The 17,812-nt window shown below is 40.2% G+C and overlaps 1 protein-coding gene and 1 long non-coding RNA gene across 9 annotated transcripts in view; one reads left to right on the top strand and one right to left on the bottom strand.

Moving 5' to 3' along the window:
* The window catches only part of IMMP2L (inner mitochondrial membrane peptidase subunit 2), a 969,308-nt gene extending 964,752 nt beyond the window's left edge, over nt 1-4,556 (bottom strand). For all 4 annotated transcript variants that reach the window (XM_079932145.1, XM_079932149.1, XM_079932144.1 and 1 more), the window contains exon 1: nt 3,950-4,556. In XM_079932145.1, the coding sequence (XP_079788271.1) occupies nt 3,950-3,952 (3 nt within the window). In that variant the 5' untranslated portion in view covers nt 3,953-4,556. The remainder of the gene's footprint in view (nt 1-3,949) is intronic.
* A 12,578-nt stretch (nt 4,557-17,134) lies between these two features.
* Nucleotides 17,135-17,812, top strand: part of LOC307191222 — a 132,569-nt gene continuing 131,891 nt past the window's right edge. For 2 of the 5 annotated variants that reach the window (XR_013829645.1, XR_013829646.1), the window contains exon 1: nt 17,137-17,564. This is a non-coding gene — a long non-coding RNA (uncharacterized lncRNA). Of the gene's footprint in view, nt 17,565-17,812 lie in introns of all 5 variants that reach the window. The other 3 variants (XR_013829647.1, XR_013829648.1, XR_013829644.1) reach the window with 2 other exon arrangements.

Here is a 17,812-nt window from a genome sequence, read left to right on the forward strand (position 1 = left end):
ACCCCATGAATGTCAAGAGCAATTCCCAGGAAAAAAAGGATGGGAAAATACCCCCCAAAAGCATCTTTTTACACAGATATTCAGTGAGTTGTCCAAGACCAGAGAGGAGATTAATATCAGAACCCTAAAAAAAAAGTCTTAGCAATCAACATTGAGTTTATTCTTTTATCCTTAGGGTTAATTTTAACTTGTAAATTAATAATTAGTGGTGAAAACTAGGGTTTTTTAATAGAAAAACCAATATAAGCATTTCAGGATCTCAATAATCTACTCTTCCACCAAACTTAGAAAACAATTTAGAAGAAGAAAAGGCTGAATTCAATTCAACAACTCAGTTCTTTCAAAATAACTTCTTACTTAATTAAACTTTACTATTTCTTTCAACTATATAAGCGTATCCTAAACACTACTATGCTAACACAGGACAAAGTAATGAATTACTGATTAAACACATAGTTAATTGAAAATTATGTTTAAAATATTCTAATACTTTCCATCATGTAATATAAAATTAAACTGTGTGGTCTAAGTTTATCTCTTTTTAGTGACCTATTTGATTTCTGTGAGGGAGATAATTTTTGAAATTGAGCAAAATTAAAAAGAAAGGGAAATAATGACTTGAATAATCAGTCCCAAATACACAAGAGTTACTATTTGTATTTTACTGTACAAGACTAAGATTAGATTAAAAATTCAAAGTAAACCAGATATGAAGCACAGAGATTATCGTTGAGCATAAATAACTAAAATTAACTAGAATCTTAAATAAACTGAGAACTCCTAAATTCCTGAGGATGTGAAGGAGGCTATTAGAAGTCTGTAAAGATTTCTCCTACTCAAAGATCTTTGGAACCCAAAGATCTAGGAGGAGCTTCAAGCTGTGACTAGACTCCCAGTGGACTCATCAAAGCTTAACCCAAACTGGACCCTGGAGTCTCCTCCAATGTTCATCGATGAAAATTCCCAGGAAGTTCCAGCTGCCTCTCGACCTATCTCTGAAGTATTAATAAAAAATCTTAGTAAGTTGATTCTCAATCCTAGTACCAAATTGCCTTCCGTTCTACCAGAATATCCACTTCAACAGAATGGACAGAGACTTGGTAAAGGCATACTCTATAGAAGGAAAGGTGTGAGGACATTGTTAACTGCTTGGAAAGAAAGGGGAAAAAAAGACCCACTATGAAGTAGCTACTATTATTTTTTAATTTTACAGATTAGGGAACTAAAAAGAAGCTTTCCTAAGGTCATAAAATTAGTGTATGATGGACCTGGAACACACAAACACAGGTCTGCCTAACATCAAACTTTATGCACTTAGCCACTCTGCTATCTTCTGCCTCATGAAATATATTGTTCTGTTTTCAGAGAGCTCTAATTACTAAAAAGTTGCTCTTTTATATTCAGTGAAATTATTTTCCCTGTAATTTTCAGTTACAGATCTTAATTTGGCCCTTGAACACAAGATAAATATAATATTTCATAAATTAGATGGTACAGTAAAAGTGCCTAAAAAACAGCATGTGTTCAATAAGAATTAATTTAAATCATCCCGGCAATGGGCATAACAGTCATTGATAAAATATTAATTAAGGCAGGGCCAGCACTAATTGTATTCTCACCCAGTTTGAATTTCTCTAATTTATACAGAAACTATAAGAAAAGAATAAACATAATAGTTAACTCCAGCTATACAGATAAACTGTTTTACAACATTTCCTTAATCTGCTAGCTGAGTGACCTTGTAGACAAGGTCAAAAAGGGAAATGACTCCTAGATTGGATAAGCAGCAGACAATTAGAATGTTTTGGCGGGGCAGGGAGGGAGAGAAGATGAGAGGACATTAAATAAAGCTTCTTAAAATTAATAAGCATTTATCTTATTAATAGGTAAATAGGCAATATTGACTTTATAAATGTTGACTATTTTATAAGTGGAAAAGACTGAACTTGTTCAAAGGTAAAGTGTTACTTACATTAAAAATTTACTTAAAGTGACAAGAGAACTAAGTACATAATCACTATTGATAATAAGAAGGTTGTTAAAGGATGATTTTCAAAATGGTAAAATACTAAGTGAACATATGTTAAAGATTTTATTTAACTTATTAATTAATGAGGGTAATCTCGGTGGCCTCTGCATGAAGTGGCATGAAGCAGGATTTCAGATCCCTGGCCAGAGATTCAAGTCAGGCCATGGCAGTGAGAGAGCTAAATCCTAGCCACTAGACCAGTGACCAGTGACAGGGCCCCCACCTGTCAGTTGTGTAGAAATAAATTCCTACAAAGAGACGGAAAGTAGTAAAATAAGTAAAGTGTTTATTAGGAGGAAAAAGAGTACATGTGGATAGACAAACGGGTGGGCTCAGAGAGAGAGTTGTGCCCTCGTGGTAGTTTGAATCACTTATATGGGGCATTTCTTCCAGGTTTCCTTTGACCAATCATCTTGCTTTGCCTGGTTCTGAGTTCATATTTGGTTTATCTCAGGGTGTGTGTGTGCATGCATCTCTTAGCCAAGAAGGATTCTAGCGAAGAGGCCTATGAATAGGTTGACATCACTCCCTTTTTGACCTCCAAGGAGCCTCTCTGTGCATGTATAGCAAGGAAGATCTCCTTGACCTTGAAAATGAGAAACATGTGGTCTCTATCTTTTATCTGGGCAGGGTGCAGCTTCTCTCTGCTCCTGCTATTTTGGAGTATCTGTCCACAGGGGACAAAGCGCAACAGCTCAGCCTAAGGCCCAACTATCTCCTGCCTCAAGGGAACCAGTAAGATATTGCAACCTGTTCAAAAAAGAATCAGAACAGACATATGTAAGGCAATCAGGAATCCTGAAGTAAATTTGCTAATAGATGCAAAAAAATAGATCCTATAGGCACTAAATTATAATGCTAGAATCATCTTTACTACAGAGAGGAAATCAGTTGTGTTTCTATGACAAAATTTATTTACATGTCTACGAACAAGAATTATTTGCATTTTACTATCAGTCGGTTTTCTATAATGTTCTGAGTTACAAAATAGCTAAATCAAGGACAGTTCAAAGCACAGGCCCCAAGAGAATCAGAAAACCTGAAGGGAGAGCCAGGCAACGTCAGAGAGTCCATTGAAAGGACACCCAGTAATGGCGCCCATTTCAAAATCTTTCACAATTCATCCTGATGGGGTTTCCTAACGGGATATGAAGGAGAAAAACTGACAAAGTCTTGGGTTAAATGAAAATTCACAAAGCTTGAAATATTTTATATTTTTTTAAAAAAACATGTGAAAATCTACAAGAAACTGAATAATCCAGAAAAATCATAAAATTATTTTCTTAGATTCTTCTTTGTCACATTCTTCAAATAAACCTGGTTACTCACCATACACAAGGTAAGATGGGAACTGGAAAAAAGGGAAAGAAAAGTAATAAATTCTATTCATATACCTTCTCGATCATCTGCCAAAAATTATATTTAAAAAAGTAGTGTTATATAACTTATTTTATATGTCCATATGATCAATGACAAGCTGAAGCTTTCCCTGATCTTGCGTTAAAAGATGATTGGTTGGGAGACCTTCAAGATGGCAGAGAAGTGAGACGTGGAAATCACCTTCCTCCCCACAAATACATCTGAAGTACATCTACATGAGGAACAACTCCTACAGAACACCTACTGAACGCTGGCAGAAGACCTCAGACCTCCCAAAAGGCAAGAAACTCCCCACGTACGTGGGTAGGGCAAAAGAAAAAAGAATAAACAGAGACAAAAGAATAGGGATGGGACCTGCACCAGTGGGAGGGAGCTGTTAAGGAGGAAAGGTCTCCACACACTAGGAAGCCCCTTCACTGGCGGAGACGGGGGGTGGTAGAGGGGAGGCTTCAGAGCCGCAGAGGAGAGCGCAGCAACATGGGTGCGGAGGACAAAGTGGAGAGATTCCCACACAGAGGATCGGTGCTGACCAGCACTCACCATGCTGAGAGGCTTGTCTGCTCACCGGCCGGGGCGGGCGGGGCTGGGAGCTCAGGCTCGGGCTTCAGAGGTCAGATCCCAGGGAGAGGACTGAGGTTGGCGGCGTGAACACAGCCTGAAGGGGGCTAGTGCTCCACAGCTAGCCGGGACGAAGTCCAGGAAAAAGTCTGGAGCTGCTGAGGAGGCAGGAGACTTTTTCTTGCCTCTTCGTTGGGATTAACAGCGCTGCTTAAAGGAGCTCCAGAGACGGGCGCGAGCCGCGGCTACCAGCGCGTACTCCAGAGACGGGCACGAGACGCTAAGGCTGCTGCTGCCGCCACCAAGAACCCTGTGTGCAAGCACAGGTCACTATCCACACCTCCCCTCCCGGGAGCTGTGCAGCCCACCACTGCCACGGTCCCGCGATCCAGGGACAACTTCCCCGGGAGAACACACGGCGTGCCTCAGACTGGAGTAACGTCACGCCGGCCTCTGCCGCCGCAGGCTCGCCCCGCATGCGTACGCCTCCCGCCCCGCATGCGTACGCCTCCCTCCCCGCGGCCTGAGTGAGCCAGAGCGCCCAATCAGACGCGCCTTTAACCCCGTCCTGTCCGAGCGAAGAACAGACGCCCTCAGGCGACCTACACGCAGAGGCGGGTCCAAATCCAAAGCTGAACCCCAGGAGCTGTGCGAACAAAGAAGAGAAAGGGAAATCTCTCCCAGCAGCCTCAGGAGCAGCGGATTAAATCTCCACAATCAACTTGATGTACCCTGCAACGGTGGAATACCTGAATAGACGACGAATCATCCCAAAATTGAGGCAGTGGACTTTGGGAGTAACGATATATATATTTTTTTCCTTTTTCTCTTTTTGTGAGTGTATATGTGTATGCTTCTTTGTCTGATTTTGTCTGTATAGCTTTGCTTTAACCATTTGTACTAGGGTTCTCTCTGTCCGTTTGTTTGGGGGTGGGGTGGTGTTCTTTTTTTTAGTATGGTTTTTAACGCTTGTTATCATTGCTGGATTTTTTTACCCTTTGGTTGCTCTCTTCTTTCTTTTTTATTTTTTTTATTTTTAATAATTATTGTTTATTTTAATAACTTTATTTAATTTTATTTATTTATTTATTTATTTCTCTTTTTCTCCCTTTTCTTCTGAGCTGTGTGGCCGACAGGGTCTTGTTGCTTGGGTCGGGTGTCAGGCCTGTGGCTCTGAGGTGGCAGAGCCAAGTTCAGGACATTGGTCCACCAGAGTTCTCCCAGCTCCACGTAATATCAAATGGCTAAAGCTCTCCCAGAGATTTCCATCTCAACACTAAGACCCAGCTCTACTCAACAACCAGCAAGCTACAGTGCTGGACACCCCATGCCAAACAACTAGCAAGACAAGAACACAGCCTGACTCACTAGCAGAGAGGCTGCCTAAAATAATAATAAGGCCACAGACAGCGCAAAACACACCACTGGATGCAGTCCTGCCCACCAGAAAGACAAGATCCAGCCTCATCCTCCAGAACACAGGCACAAGTCTCCTCCACCAGGAAGCCTACACAACCCACTGAACCAAGCTTAGCCACTGGGGGCAGACACCAAAAACAATGGGAACTACAAACCTTCAGCCTGCAAAAAGGAGACCCCAAACACAGTAAGTTAAGCAAAATGAGAAGACAGAGAAACACACAGCAGATGAAGGAGCAAGGTAAAAACCCACCAGACAAAACAAATGAAGAGGAAATAGGCAGTCTACCTGACAAAAAATTCAGAGTAATGATAGTAAAGATGATCCAAAATATTGGAAATAGAATGGAGAAAATATAATAAATGTTCAACAAGAAATAGAAGAACTAAAGAGCAAACAAACAATGATGAACAACACAATTAATGAACTTAAAAATTATCTAGAAGGGATCAATAGCAGAATAACTGAGGCAGAAGAACAGAGAACTGACCTGGAAGATAAAATAGTGGAAATAACTACTGCAGAGCAGAATAAAGAAAAAAGAATGAAAAGAATTGAGGACAGTCTCAGAGACCTCTGGGACAATATTAAACGCACCAACATTCAAATTACAGGGGTCCCAGAAGAAGAAGAGAAAAAGAAAGGGACTGAGAAAATATTTGAAGAGATTATAGTTGAAAACTTCCCTAGTATGGGAAAGGAAATTGTTAACCAAGTCCAGGAAGCACAGAGAGTCCAATACAGGATAAATCCAAGGAGAAACAAGCCAAGAAACATATTAATCAAACTATCAAAAATTAAATACAAAAAAAAAATATTAAAAGCATCAAGGGAAAAACAACAAATAACACACAAGGGAATCCCCATAAGGTTAACAGCTGATCTTTCAGCAGAAACTCTGCAAGCCAGAAGGGAGTGGCAGGACATATTTAAAGTAATGAAATGGAAAAACCTACAACCAAGATTACTCTACCCAGCAAGAGTAATCATTCAGATTCAAAGAAGAAATTAAAAACTTTACAGACGAACATAAGCTAAGAGAAGTCAGCACCACCAAACCAGCTTTACAACAAATGCTAAAGGAACTTCTCTAGGCAGGAAACACAAGAGCAGGAAAAGACCTTCAATAACAAACCCAAAACAATTAAGAAAATGGTAATAGGAACATACATATCGATAATTACCTTAAATGTGAATGGATTAAATGTTCCAACCAAAAGACACCGGTTTGCTGAATGGATACAAAAACAAGAACAATCTACATGCTGTCTACAAGAGACCCACTTCAGACGTAGGGACACATGGAGACTGAGAGTGAGGAGATGGAAAAAGATATTCCATACAAATGGAAATTAAAAGAAATCTGGAATAGCAATATTTATATCGGATAAACTAGACTTTAAATAAAGAATGTTACAAGAGACAAGGAGGGACACTACATAAGGATCAATGGATCAATCCAATAAGAAGATATAACAATTATAAATATATATTCACCCAACATAGGAGCACCTCAGTACATTAGGCAACTGCTAACAGTTATAAAAGAGGAAATAGACAGTACAACAATCATAGTAAGGGACTTTAACACTCCACTTTCACCAATGGACAGATCATCTGAAATGAAAAAAAATAAGGAAACACAAGCTTTAAATGACACATTAAACAAAGTGGACTCAATTGATATTTATAGGACATTCCATCCCAAAACAACAGAATACACTTTCTTCTCAAGTGCTCATAGAACATTCTCCAGAATAGATCATACCTGGGGTCACAAATCAAGCCTTGGTAAATTTAAGAAATATGAAATCATACCAAGTATTTTTTCCAACCACAACGCTATGAGACTAGATATCAATTACAGGAAAAAAATCTGTAATAAATACAAACACATGGAGGCTAAACAATACACTACTAAATAACCAAGAGATCACTGAAGAAATCAAAGAGGAGATCAAAAAAAATATGTAGTAACAAATTACAATGAACACACGATGACCCAAAACCTATGGGATGCAACAAAAGGAGTTCTAAGAGGGAAGTTTATAGCAATACAAGCCTACCTCAAGAAACAAGAAACATCTTAAATAAACAACCTAACCTTACACCTAAAGCAATTAGAGAAACAAAAACAAAAAAACCCACAATTAGCAGAAGGAAAGAAACCATAAAGATATCAGATCAGAAATAAATGAAGAAATGAAGGAAACAATAGCAAAGATCAATAAAACTAAAAGCTGGTTCTTTGAGAAGAGAAACAAAATTGATAAACCATTAGCCAGACTCATCAAGAATAAAAGGGTGAAGACTCAAGTCAATAGAGTTAGAAATGAAAAAGAACAACTAACACTGCAGAAATACAGAGGATCATGAGGGATTACTACAAGCAACTATATGCCAATAAAATGGACAACCTGAAAGAAATGGACAAATTCTTAGAAGCACACCACCTTCCAAGGCTGAACCAGGAAAAAACAGAAAATATGAAAAGACAAATCACAGCACTAAAACTGAGACTGTGATTAAAAATCTTCCAAAAAACAAAAGCCCAGGACCAGATGGCTCCACAGGTGAATTCTATCAAACATTTAGAGGAGAGTTAACACCTATCCTTCTCAAACTCTTCCAAAATATAGCAGAGGGAGGATCACTCCCAAACTCATTCTACAAGGCCACCATCACCCTGATACCAAAACCAGATAAGGATGTCACAAAGAAAGAAAACTACAGGCCAATATCACTGATGAACATAGATGTAAAAATACTCAACAAAACACTAGCAAACAGAATCCAACAGCACATTAAAAGGATCATACACCATGATCAAGTTGATGCAAGGATTCTTCAGTATATGCAAATCAATCAATGTGTTACACCATATTAACGAACTGAAGGATAAATCTATATGATCATCTCAATAGATGCAGAAAAAGCTTTTGACAAAATTTCACACCTATTTATAATAAACACCCTCCAGAAAGTAGGCATAGAGGGAACTTACCTCAACATAATAAAGGCCATATATGACAAACCCACAGCCAACATTGTTCTCAATGGTGAAAAACTGAAACCATTTCCACTAAGATCAGGAACAAGACAACGATGCCCACTCTCACCACTATTATTCAACGTAGTTTTGAAAGTTTTAGCCACAGCAATCAGAGAAGAAAAAGAAATAAAAGGAATCCAAATTGGAAAAGAAGACATAAAACTGTCACTGTTTGCAGATGACATGATACTATACGTAGAGAATCCTAAAGATGCTACCAGAAAACTACTAGAGCTAATCAATGAATTTGGTAAAGTAGCAGGATACAAAATTAATGCACAGAAGTCTCTTGCATTCATATACACCAATGATGAAAAATCTGTAAGGGAAATTAAGGAAACACTCCCATTTACCATTGCAACAAAAAGAATAAAATACCTAGGAATAAACCTACCTAAGGAGACAAAAGACCTGTATGCAGAAAACTATAAGACACTGATGAAAGAAATTAAAGATGATACAAACAGATGGAGACATATACCACATTCTTGGATTGGAAGACTCAACATTGTGAAAATGACTATACTACCCAAAGCAGTCTACAGATTCAGTGCAATCCCTATTAAACTACGAATGGCATGTTTCACAGACCTAGAACAAAAAATTTCACAATTTTTATGGAAACACAAAAGACCCCGAATAGCTAAAGCAATCTTGAGAAAGAAAAACAGAGCTGGAGGAATCAGGCTCCCTGACTTCAGACTATACTACAAAGGCCCAGTAGTCAAGACAGTATGGTACTGGCACAAAAATAGAAATATAACTCAATGGAACAGGATAGAAAGCCCAGAGATAAACCCATGCACATATGGTCACCTTATTTTTGATAAAGGAGGCAAGAATACAGAATGGAGAAAAGACAGCCTCTTCAATAAGTGGTGCTGGGAAAAATGGACAGCTACATGTAAAAGAATGAAATTAGAGCACTCCTTTATACCATACACAAAAATAAACTCAAAATGGATTACAGACCTAAATGTATAGCCAGAGAGTATAAAACTCTTAGAGGAAAACATAGGAAGTACACTCTATGACATAAATCACAGCAGATCCTTTTTTACCCACCTCCTAGGAGAAATGGAAAAAAAAGAAAAATAAACAAATGGGACCTAATGAAACTTCAAAGCTTTTGCACAGCAAAGGAAACCTTAAGAACAGACGAAAAGACAACCCTCAGAATGGGAGAAAATATTTGCAAATGAAGCAACTGACAAAGGATTAATCTCCAAAATATACAAGCAGCTCATGCAGCTCAATATCAAAAAACAAACAACCCATTCCAAAAATGGGCAGTAGACCTAAATAGACATTTCTCCAAAGAAGATATACAAATAGTCAATAAACACATGGAAGAATGCTCAACATCACTAATCATTAGAGAAATGCAAATCAAAACTACAAGGAGGTGTCACCTTAAACCAGTCAGAATGGCCATCATCAATGGCCCTCGTGGCGCAGTGGTTGAGAGACCGCCTGCCAATGCAGGGGACACTGTTTCGTGCCCCAGTCTGGGAAGATCCCACATGTCACGGAGCAGCTGGACCCGTGAGCCATGGCCGCTGAGCCTGCGCGTCCGGAGCCTGTGCTCCGCAACGGGGGAGGCCACAACAGTGAGAGGCCCGCGAACCGCAAAAAAAAAAAAAATACTGGAGAGGGTGTGGAGAAAAGCGAACCCTCTTGCACTGTTGGTGGGAATGTAAATTGATACAGCCACTATAGAGAACAGTATGGGGGTTCCTTAAAAAACTAAAAATACAGCTACCATACAACCCAGCAATCTCACTACTGGGCATATACCCTGAGAAAACCATAATTCAAAAAGAGTCATGTACCACAATGTTCATTGCAGCTCTATTTACAACAGCCAGGACATGGAAGCAACCTAAGTGTCCATCAACAGATGAATGGATAAAGAAGATGTGGCACATATATACAATGGGATATTACTCAGCCGTTAAAAGAAATGAAACTGAGTTATTTGTAGTGAGGTGTATGCACCTAGAGTCTGTCATATAGAGTGAAGTAAGTCAGAAAGAGAAAAACAAATACCATGTGCTAACACATATATATGGAATATAAAAAAAAGAAAGAAAGATAAAGGTTATGAAGAACTTAGGGGCAGGACATGAATAATGATGCAGATGTGGAGAATGGATTTCAGGTCACGGGGAGGGAGAAAGGTAAGCTGGGACAAAGTGAGAGAGTGGCATGGACTAATATGTACTACCAAATGTAAGATAGCTAGTGGGAAGCAGCTGCATAGCACAGGGAGATCAGCTCAGTGCTTTGTGGCCACCTAGAGAGGTTCAATAGGGAGGGTGGGAGGGAGACGCAAGATGGACGAGATACAGGGATATATGTATAGCTGATTCACTTTGTTATAAAGCAGAAACTAACACACCATTGTAGAGCAATTATACTCCAATAAAGATGTTTTAAAAAAAAGATGATTAGTTGGAATTCAAAACTGGACAAAGAAAATATTAAAATGGCCAATAGGCACATGAAAAGATGTTCAGCATCCCTAGTTATTAGGGAAATACAAATCAAAACCACAATGAGATACCATTTCACACCCATTAGAAGGCTTTTATCAAAAAGGAGAAAATAACAAGTGTTTGTGAGGAGGATGACAAAAATTGGACTCCTTGTGCTTTGCCGAAGGGAATGGTGAGCCACTGTAGAGAACAGTATAGTGATTCCTCATAAAGTTAAACATAAGATCCAGCCATTCCACTTCCAGGAATATACCCAAAAGAATGGAAAGCAGTTCAAACAGATACTTGCACACCAATGTTCATAAAAATTGTCTACAAAGAAAAAGGCACAATGCCAGAGTTGTGGGTTTCTGTTTTATTCAGGGACCTTTCTGAGGACTATAGCCTGGGAAATAGCCTCTCAGCTCTGAGGTTATGCTCCTACGAGGTAGGAGGAGAGCCATATATATATGATTTTGGTTAGGGAGTGCTTGCAGTCAAGCATACATCTCAGTAGAATGTTATTGCTAGTCACAAGGTTCAGCTATCTCAGATAATGATTTTAGTGCTTTTCTATGTATGGGAAGATTCAAGAATCTGGGTTCATTAAAAATTTTTCCAGAGATATCTCTAACAATCTAAGGGGTCTGTTTTTCCAAAACACAGACTGCCTTATCCTGTTTTTCATCCTGAATTTCTTTCAGTGTGCGCTGTCAGTCAGCTACTGCAGTGGCTAATGACTTGAACCTTTTATCCTTATAGAACTGGATGGTGGGCAACATCTTTGCTCTGCACAGCATTATTCACAACAGCCAAAAAGTAGAAATAACCCGGGCTTCCCTGGTGGCGCAGTGGTTGAGAGTCCGCCTGCCGATGCAGGGGACATGGGTTCGTGCCCCGACCCGGGAAGATCCCACATGCCGCAGAGCGGCTGGGCCCGTGAGCCATGGCCGCTGAGCCTGCGCGTCCGGAGCCTGTGCTCCGCAATGGGAGAGGCCACAGCAGTGAGAGGCCCGCGTACAGCAAAAAAAAAAAAAAAAAAAAAAAAAAGTAGTAATAACCCAAGTGTACATCAACAGATGAATGGATAACAAAATGTGGTATTATAGGAAAACTTCCTTTTACCTTTGTAGGCTCTGTGGCTGGGCCTAAGAATTAAACTGACAAAACAGATCAACTGGAGAAAAACATACAAATTTTATTTCATATTTTTTCATGTACACAGGAAATCTTCAAAAGGAAAATGAAGACTGGAATAAACCATTAGGTTCCGAAACTTAAGTACCTTTTTAAACAAAGAATGAGAAATTGTGCAGATGTGACAAGACAAAGGGGTTTGGGGTAGGGGCAGTAAATTGTGGAATAGTGACTTGAAAATATATGAGGGAAACTAATGGAAGTTATTTTAATAGGTTTGTTTTATTTTAGTAGATTTGTTTGTATAGATCCATTTTGGTGTATGTTCCCAGTCTCCAGTGATAAGAATGTTCTCTTCCTGGTACAGAGAGGGTACCTCTCTCATGGGAAATTTTATGATCCACTTTTAAGTAGAAAGAGGGAGATCAGAGATCCCTTCGTGGGACTTCCCTGTTGGTCCAGTGGTGGTCTGTGCTTCCATTGCAGGGGACACAGTTTTGATTCTTGATCAGGGAATTAAGATACCGGATGCCAAGCAGCACAGCCAAAAAAAAGAGAGAGAGAGAGATCCCTTCCTGCATCAGTTGCTTCTCAAGTGCTTTCAGCTCAAAATAATTAATATGCCAAAGTGGCATACGTTGGGATGGCATGTTCTGCTCCCCTTCAGTATATAGATACTGTAGGGGAGAAACACTTTTCCTTCTACCCTTCTAGGGTTTTTTAGCTGCTCTAATAATCAAGTTGGCATAAGACAGATTAACAGGAGAAAACCAATTTAATTTTGTACATACGGGAGTCCATAAAAATATGAGACCCCAAAAGCAAGTCAAGTATCTCTAAGAAGGAAGGACACTGAGAAGAATCTGAACTAACTGGCCTTGCTAGGTTTCCCCCAGTTTACCACACTTGGCTCACCTTTGTCCTATCACATCTTCCCACAACTTTTCCTTCTTCATCACTTCTGGCATGAAAACGCTCAGGTTTAACCATTTCTGTTTTTGTTTTTTTTTTTTTTTGTTTTTTGCGGTACGCGGGGCTCTCACTGTTGTGGCCTATCCCGTTGCGGAGCACAGGCTCCGGACGTGCAGGCTCAGCGGCCATGGCTCACGGGCCCAACCGCTCCGCAGCATGTGGGATCTTCCCGGGCCGGGGCACGAACCCGTGTCCCCTGCATCGGCAGGCGGACTCTCAACCACTGCGCCACCAGGGAAGCCCAGGTTTAACCGTTTCTTTGAGTCTTCATTTCCTTATGAAGGCTCCCATGTCATGTGCTTACATTAAATTAGTTACATTAAATCAGTTTGTATGCTCTTCTTCTGTTAATCTATCTTTGTCAGTTTAATTTTCAGACCCATCCAAGGACCCTAAGAGGGTAGAGGAAAAGTTTTTTTCCTCCCATACTATATAGGCACAGAGTTCTAGAAAGAAACAATGGTGGTGGTTGCACAATGATGTGAATATACTTAAGGCCACTGAATTGTACACTTTTAAAAAGTTAAAAGGGTAAATTTTATGTTGTATATATTTTACTGAACACACACCAAAGAAGCTCATTCGGTGGAAGTCAAGTAGGTTTTAAAACTTTTTCAGAGCTCCAAACACTCCAAACTGTCTTCCTTTTCTTCTTCTCAAGTTAATTGTTAAGCATTTGTTGAGAGCTTTTGTACTAAACACTGTGCTAGGCACAGCAGAAAATTCAAAATGAGACATCTTTCTTTCCCTGAAATCCATCATTTAGTTTTCCTAAATTACGATTAAAGGAAAGCTGTTCCGTTTTTAATATGGTTTTGTGTTCTTTTGTTGGGAAAGTGTTGTTAACAGGGGTGCTGAGGGGGAAAGAAAATTAAATGGAGTTTTTAAAATGTGGGACTTCTTTAATATGCTATTATGTATTTTGAATCTCCAAGACAGGGACTTAGTAAAGGGCTTCCTAAACTTATTTGATCAGGAATTCTTTGTCCTCTTGGAGCCCAGTTAATTAATATCTCCCTTGTACTGTGCATACAGGAGCTGAGCTACAGATGTACCAGCATGGGGGGGCGGGGATTCTCTTTATGCAGGGCTAGATATGTTATGCAAGGTGTAATTATGATACGAATGTGCACTTTATTTTATCCCTAAGTGTTCTAGCATGTGTACATGATTATTTTTAACATTTTTTAAAAAATTAAAAATATAGATTAAATGTTAGAGACAATAAAAGTAATTTTCTAAAGTAATTTCTTACCTCAATTTAGAGTTCACTGTCTCCTTTAGATGGCTTTTAATGTTCTTTTTAAAAAGTTATTTCCATTTTGGGGAGAAGGGCTTGCTAATGGAGATTTTGCAGAAAATGTGATGCTGACTTTGTGGTCTGTAACTTCTAAACCTTTTAATTAACAAAAAATAAAGCACAAATTCTCATTTTTTTTTCTTGATAAAAGTACAATATTTCTACTAAGTTGTATTCCGATTAATAGCTGTAAGGACCTGTGATATTATCCGTGCCTTTGGATAATCGCACTATATTTTGCAGCTTGTTCTTAATCCATCATTTAAAATACGTCTCCATTTCTCCCATTACTAGACCTGGACTTCAAGTCATAACCTTCAACAATATACTCCCGCATTTTCTACATGTTCTCTAATTTTGAACCATTTCTTCACAATTGAACATGGTGGACCAATTTAAGTGAAATGGGTATCTGATTAAAGCCAAAGATACAGCAAATCTGAGCCCATTTCATGATTTTACTGTTGGTCCCAATTATATTTTCATTAGTAGTATCACTTTCATGTTCATAAAATATTGACTAAATGCATTAGGATATTCAAATAATTACATGCGCATTACAAAGGGACGGGATGATGAAGCTGCCAAGATTAAACATTTGGCTGTCAGGTAGAAGGCCCTTGTGATGGTGTGAAATGTTTATCAGTGAAGGATGAAAGTGTACACTCAGCATAGGAAACTGGTATTTAGCTGTGTAAATGCAAATTTTCTGAAAGTAAAGCATTCCAAAGCTGGCAGCTGCCTGAAATAGAGGAACAACATCTTATGTGAGTTCAAGGATTAATTCCTACTGGATGACTACAGGCCTTCATGGAGGAGGATATATTTGGGCTGGATTCTGAGGGATAAATAAGATTCCCACAAATTATTCCAGATGGACGAGACAGGCTGAGATGTGAAAATACATAGTACGTCTGGGAAAGCCATTTGGTGGCGCAAAAGGTAGAGCAAGTGAGGATATGGAAGTGAAATGAGACTAGAAAACAATAGATTGAGGCCAGGTCATTAATGCTGACAATTTTAGACTTTATTCTCTAAGTAATTGGGAGCTGAGGAACATTTTTGAGCAGAGAGCATGATCTGTGTTTCAGAACAATTACTCTAGTGGACCCACAGGGAATAGATGAGTCTGGAATAAAGCAGGGAGGCTGGGAGCCTAATTAGGATGTTATAATTGTCTAGTGAGAAACGATGAAGATTTGATTGAATGGAAAGGAAGCAATAAATAGGAGAGATATTTCAAAAAGAAAATTAACTGAGCTTGGTGAGCAAATCAATTAGAAATGAATTTGGATGCAATAAACAGAATTTCTGCTGACTAGGGCTTAACACATAGGGACTTATTTTACTCAAGTAAATGCAGGTGGCTGCTGGTGTTGGTGCAGAAAATCGCCAGTTGTTGGGCTGCACCCCACAGGTCTCAGGAGGCCTGTGCTTGCCCAGCTTCAAGACCAAAGAAAGAGCTTGGAGTCAGCAACAGAGACATTGGTAGTTTAATGGATGGGGGAGAACTTACACGTCTGGAGCAAGGTCCCTGAGCGACACCTACATCCCGCGCCATGGAAGGTAGGCAGGACATGGTGGCAGGCTTCCCTCCCGGGGGGAAGGGGAGGTCTCCAGTTATAGGGGAATTGGGTCAGGTAAGCTCATTAGTTACCAGAGAAACCAGTAGAGGGGCACGCCCCTCATTGCCCCTTTGATAAGAACAATCACAAACTGGAACCTGGGGCAAGTATGTAGGAAGATCAGTCACGTGTGTCGGGTGTAGGTGAAGCAGACACTGAGTGGGCAGGGGATGTACAGAGAGCAAGAGAACAGCCATCTTGAGTGGCCTGACCATATACCAATATCAGGGACATTTCTCAGTTCTCTCGGTTTTTGCCTCATGCTATTGAACAACCCTCTCTTTCACAGCCAGCTCTAGGTGTCGTTGGCCAGAGCTGGCTCACATGGCAGCCTCTACCTGCATTGGAGGCTGGGGAAGTAGGGGACAGGAGGGCCTTGATTGCCTAAGACTGCCCATGGTCCATAACTAGGGGCTGATCACAATGTCTTTTTGGAAAAAGAAAAAATTAGCATGGAATAAATAGGCATTGGATAGTAGGTGGACAATTAATAGAGTTTGCCACAGTGACTAACTGGATATAGAGGGTGCAGTGGATTGAATAGTGTCCCCCTAAAATTTCTGTTCACCCAGAGCCTGAGAATAAGGCTTTATTTAGAAAAAGGGTCTTTGCAGAAGTAAATAAGGTAAGGATTGTGATGAGAACATTACTGGATTAGGATGTGCCCTGTATACAATGAGCGTGTCCTTGTAAATATCAAAGATAAAGCCAGACAGTAGCTAAAGTTGTAAGGACAGACTTTAATCGGTAATAAACTATCATAAAAGGGAAGAGGCTCCTTCATGAATTCAATTTGTGCAGAGGTGACTGGGTGTTCTAAAGGCAGAATGAAGGAGTAGGGAAAGAGAAAGGTAGGGGTTTGAGAAGAGTCAAGGAAGCAGAAATTTATAAAAAGTGTGAAGTGGGAGGGAGATTTGGTCCATGTGAAATTCATCTGGGTTTGTTAACTGGCACTTATCAGAGTTAGGCTCCTACTCTCACACAGAGCCTGGGAGAAAAGGCCCTATCTTCAGGCGTTGGCTGGAACAAACAGTAAATTCTTTTGGCAGCCTTGAGTTTTCTAAGGCAGGAATTTAAGAGGGCTGGACTGGTCATCCTAGGAATTCAACCTTGAAGTGTTAGAAATTACACTAGTGTTTATTCAAGTCTTTGTGTGTAGGTGGGAAGGGAGGATGGAAAAATCATTTGTGCTGAGCCTGCAGTTTGTTTGTTTTTTTGCGGTACGCGGGCCTCTCACTGTTGTGGCCTATCCCGTTGCGGAGCACAGGCTCCGGACGTGCAGGCTCAGCGGCCATGGCTCACGGGCCCAGCTGCTCCGCGGCATGTGGGATCTTCCCGGACCAGGGCACGAACCCGTGTCCCCTGCATCGGCAGGCGGATTCTCAACCACTGCGCCACTAGGGAAGCCCAAGCCTGCAGTTTTAATAGACCAAGGTAGAGGCCTGGTCAAGAAGACGGCTTAAAGGAGCCTGACTAGAGTTTGGTAAAAGAGAGAATCTTTGTCTTAAGAGACAGACACAGTGAAGAGGGTCATGTGAAGATGGAGACAGAGATGAGAGTTATGCTGCCCAAACCAAGGAACACCAGGAGCCATCAGAAGAGGCAAGAGGCAAGGTAAGATCCTCCCACAAAACGTTTGGAAGGAGCATGGCTCTGCTGATATTTTGATTTTGAATTTCTGGCCTCTTGAACTCTGAGAAAGTCAATTTCTGCTGGGTTTTTTAAAATAAGTTTATTTATTTTTGGCCGCGTTGGGTCTTCATTGCTGCACACGGGCTTTCTCTAGTTGTGGTGAGTGGGGGCCCCTCTTCGTTTCAGTGCGGGGTCTTCTCATTGCGGTGGCTTCTCTTGTTGCAGAGCAC

This window comes from Stenella coeruleoalba (assembly GCF_951394435.1).
Source record: "Stenella coeruleoalba genome assembly, chromosome: 9".
NCBI classification, from domain to species: domain Eukaryota; kingdom Metazoa; phylum Chordata; class Mammalia; order Artiodactyla; family Delphinidae; genus Stenella; species Stenella coeruleoalba.